At 35.5% G+C, this 3,746-nt stretch overlaps 1 protein-coding gene across 1 annotated transcript; it reads right to left on the reverse strand.

The window, feature by feature from the left end:
- Positions 1-737: 737 nt before the first annotated feature.
- On the reverse strand, positions 738-3,511 carry LOC137934368 (small ribosomal subunit protein uS10y). Its single transcript, XM_068778653.1, has 4 exons — positions 3,403-3,511; positions 3,161-3,279; positions 2,899-3,012; positions 738-1,167 (listed from the first exon to the last, which is right to left on the reverse strand). The coding sequence occupies exons 2-4, from the start codon at positions 3,270-3,272 to the stop codon at positions 1,025-1,027; spliced, it is 369 nt and encodes a 122-aa protein (XP_068634754.1). The 5' UTR covers positions 3,273-3,279; positions 3,403-3,511; the 3' UTR covers positions 738-1,024.
- Between the last annotated feature and the right edge of the window lie 235 nt (positions 3,512-3,746).

Consider the following 3,746-nt stretch of genomic DNA (forward strand, 5'->3'; position numbering starts at 1 on the left):
AAGGCTCAATGGAGAAAAGAGGAAGAACCGGTGGAAGAGAACATGAAAACTAAAACAAAAGAGAGTATCAAGTAAAGCTAGGAATTAAGAGGAACCCACTAAGAGAAGATGAGAGCTTAATAGAACAGGGAATTGACATATCTGGTGACTTGATCTGGTCCTGCTCTGATGATACTTTGTGAATTAGATTAGAGTCCAATGCCAGCCACAAAATAACAAGTGTAAGTATCTTTCCCAACTATTCTTTCACATGACTAATATACTGCCTAGTATTTGCATTATTAAGCAGCATTAGTCAAAGCCGCAAAAAAAGCAATCTGTATGATAAAATGAGACTATTTATAAGCCCATTTAAGATGTTCAGTTCTGAAGGGTGTAAAACCTCAAAATGTATCGAGTAAAAAGTGAAAGAAACAGGATATAATTAAACTTTTTCCAAACAAATTAGCATTTCACAAAAATTAAAAGACTTGTTGCAGATAAGTATTGAACATGAGGCATTTCTTATAACTAAACTCTTCAGTGACACGAAGAACGGTGTTAACAAAACACTAAAGGGAACTCACTCGTTAACAAAATTTCATTCATCATGCCTGGCCATAGAAATTAGGCCTAATACACAACACAGGTGAAAGTTGTTAAAACAAGTAATACCTGCTAAAGGATTAGAGAAAAACAAAACTTTGCCTAAGTTCATTTTTTTCTATTGTACAACTTAGACAAAATGAAACAACTCATAAACAAAGCAACCTGCTTAAGAAAAATATTTGTCACGTCTTACTAGCTCACTCTGTTATAGTTCACATGCAAAAATTTCACCTAAATCACACCAAATACAAATTAGAAACAATTTCACCAGATTTCTCGTATAGCAAAATAGTTCACATGATAAGACATCCTACCTGCAATATAGAAGATATCCAATAAACCCAAATCTGTGAGATCCGTTCTCGAAACAAAAAATTTTATCTCTTGAAACTCTACACTGGAAACAAAACAAATCCCTACAGAAGACTCGAGGTCATCACGGATCTGCAATGGTAACCTCAACCTCCACGCCAGGTTCAATAGTGATAGAGGTAATTTGCTTCACCACTTCAGAGGAACTGACAAGGTCAATTACTCGCTTGTGTACCCGAAGCTCAAACCTATCCCAGGTGTTTGTTCCTGAAACAATTAAAAAAAAAAGTTTTTTTACTAGACAAGTCACACAAATAACTCAGCCACAAACATTCAATAAATAATATCCTTCGTACTCGATCTGAATAAAAAAAAAAAAAATCTTCCCAGCTCGTTAAAGATTAGTAACCAATTTCAATATGTTGCTTCCTCACACAACATGAGAGAAATCAGAACTGGTAGTTGCCCAAGGCACATAAATTTGAACTCAATCAGAATGGTCTATTTGCAAGCTCACCTCTCAGATATGATTAGAGATCCTCAACAAATATTTAAAGTACTACATTACAGGAGATAAGATCAAAATGGACATACAAAAAGACAGCTAACACCCTTTCAACTGAAATAATCCTCCGTCACATCACAACCCATACAATATAACTCGTACAAAGACAGCAAATACAATGTCCACAGTATTCAAAATTAAACACTTCAGTACCACACCAACACTTCCAGAGACGAATATCTCCAGAGATTACTCTAAAAATGCTGACCCAATTTTGTGCCGTTCTTCCAATACAAAATTCACTGCATATGACTATCATGTACATAAAAAATTTGTGTTTATAACTAAGACAAGTGATCAATACATTACAGATCCCACAGAGTATGATATATCAACACACCGAGCTCAAGGAACATCAATCATACAGCTGCATTCAGTAAAGGGAGATAAATATCTCAAGTACACAACCAGCCATGACTTCAAACAAAATTCCAAAAAAATTCTAATAGACATAAAAGGCAATTATATAATTTTTCTACTGCTTATCCAATAAAGAATAAAGATAAAACATAAAAACTCCATCATTAGCAAAGTGGTATTTTGTTGGGAAGACGTTAGCAAACCAGTATTTTTTTTTTTTTTGGAAATGTTATCCATGTAGACAATAGTGTAATTTATAGGACACAAAGGAAAAGACTTCCTTCTAGAATTTCAAGATGATTAAAATCAAAGAAAAACTTCAGGGTTTGCAAGCTAACAAAAGAATTTCATATAGGAGGTTCCAAGAAAAAACTTTTGGGTTTGCATGCACATGAACCAAAGCTAACACAGAGACTGCAAGAACTTGAACAGAAGATTGGAATGTATCCTGTTATACTAATACAGAAGATGGCAGACAAGAGAAAACAGAAAGTTTTACCTAGACAAGAAATTGAAACGAACTCTTTTACAGATAGTTCAACAATTGCAGTATCATTATATGACATTGAACCCCTTACATGACCAAAAAAACTTTTCATCAGAGAACATAATTAGAAATGGATAAAAAAACAAATCAGTAACTAACATCAATAAAAACCTGAAGATAAATGACAGAAAACAGAGATAAACACATCTAAAATAATAGAAAATTATGAAAAAGAGCAAAATAATCAAAGTGAGAATGAATAGGACAACCTATCAGAACAATCCATCAACACACACAAATACTGGAGATTGTTCAAGTAACTCAAGAGTTACAGAAAAACACTTCCACAACAAAATAAAAACTACATTATGAACAAACTCAACTCACATATAAACGCGATTATTCTCATGCTAATGTATTTAAAAAAAAGCCCGCCTTATAGTTAAAAGTAAAGATAATGCGCCTCACACGAGCGGGAGGAAAGAATCAACTTTACAGAAACTCATAAATCCAATTCAACAACTATCAAATATAGCACGAGGATATATAAGCGCAAAAGCTGGAGAAGCTAAAAGGTGAGATATACCTTCTCCACAAGGGGACTTCCGGGTCGTAATGTTAAGAACCTTAGTTGGCATCCTCACAGGTCCTTTAACTCTCAGTCTCTTGTCCTTGGCGCCACGCACTAGATCGGCACAAACTATAAACGAACACCACATAGTTAAGATATAAACAAAAAATAATCGTAATATATATAAAAAAAAAATTAATGGTTAAGACGTATGACTTGGAGAAGTATTGTCTATTGATAAAAACTCATAACACAACGACATAGTAAAGCAACCAACCCTTCTCAAGATTCTTAACATTCTTCGAAGACAGAGTAATCCTAATGCGATGAGCGGGCTCCTGGGACTCCTCAATCCCAGGCTTAGTAGGTTTCATTGCAGCGTATGCCATGATTTCGCTGCACAGAGCACAACAAGGAATCAGATAAACAGCAGAAAAACAAGTGCCCAGAGCAAATATAGAAAAAGGCCGAACAGGTTCGTTCACAGCTGTGATCAGATGATGAAAACGGTGTGGTTACCTATCCGGCGAAGGTGGGCGCGGCTGCTCTCGTCGACCTAGGGCTGTTCTGCGAAGAAATATGATATTAGGGTTTTGGCAGGCTGGCCGTGACGGACTTTATATATGACGAAAGATAGGGTTCACTCTTAATCAAAACTTATATACGACTGTCGACTGTCGAGAGATCAAACAAATTACAAATTAGGGATGATCTAACCCTCCATTGTGCGGTCCCACTCGTAGAAGAAGTTTAATGTTCTATGGCCGGTTGAGCCAATTTATAAGCTTCTTGGTGAAAAGCCATTTTATATTGTCATCCAAAAAGCTGCACAATAGGTTGATCAATCAATCCTTTACCATTAT

Source organism: Aristolochia californica, unplaced genomic scaffold (genome assembly GCF_029961685.1).
Source record: "Aristolochia californica isolate CCGP_79_NKW_82.1479 unplaced genomic scaffold, dmAriCali1.0.hap1 SCAF_6, whole genome shotgun sequence".
In the NCBI taxonomy this organism is placed as follows: Eukaryota; Viridiplantae; Streptophyta; class Magnoliopsida; order Piperales; family Aristolochiaceae; genus Aristolochia; species Aristolochia californica.

Bases quoted from the DNA above. Each gene is read 5' to 3' on its own strand.
- LOC137934368 (XM_068778653.1), bottom strand. From the start codon at position 3,272: ATGGCATACGCTGCAATGAAACCTACTAAGCCTGGGATTGAGGAGTCC. The intron at 3,013-3,160 runs GTTGGTTGCTTT...GTTCGTTTATAG, and splicing joins TGTTAAGAATCTTGAGAAGG to TTTGTGCCGATCTAGTGCGT. The intron at 1,168-2,898 runs GTATATCTCACC...TAATTGTTTCAG, and splicing joins GAAGTCCCCTTGTGGAGAAG to GAACAAACACCTGGGATAGG.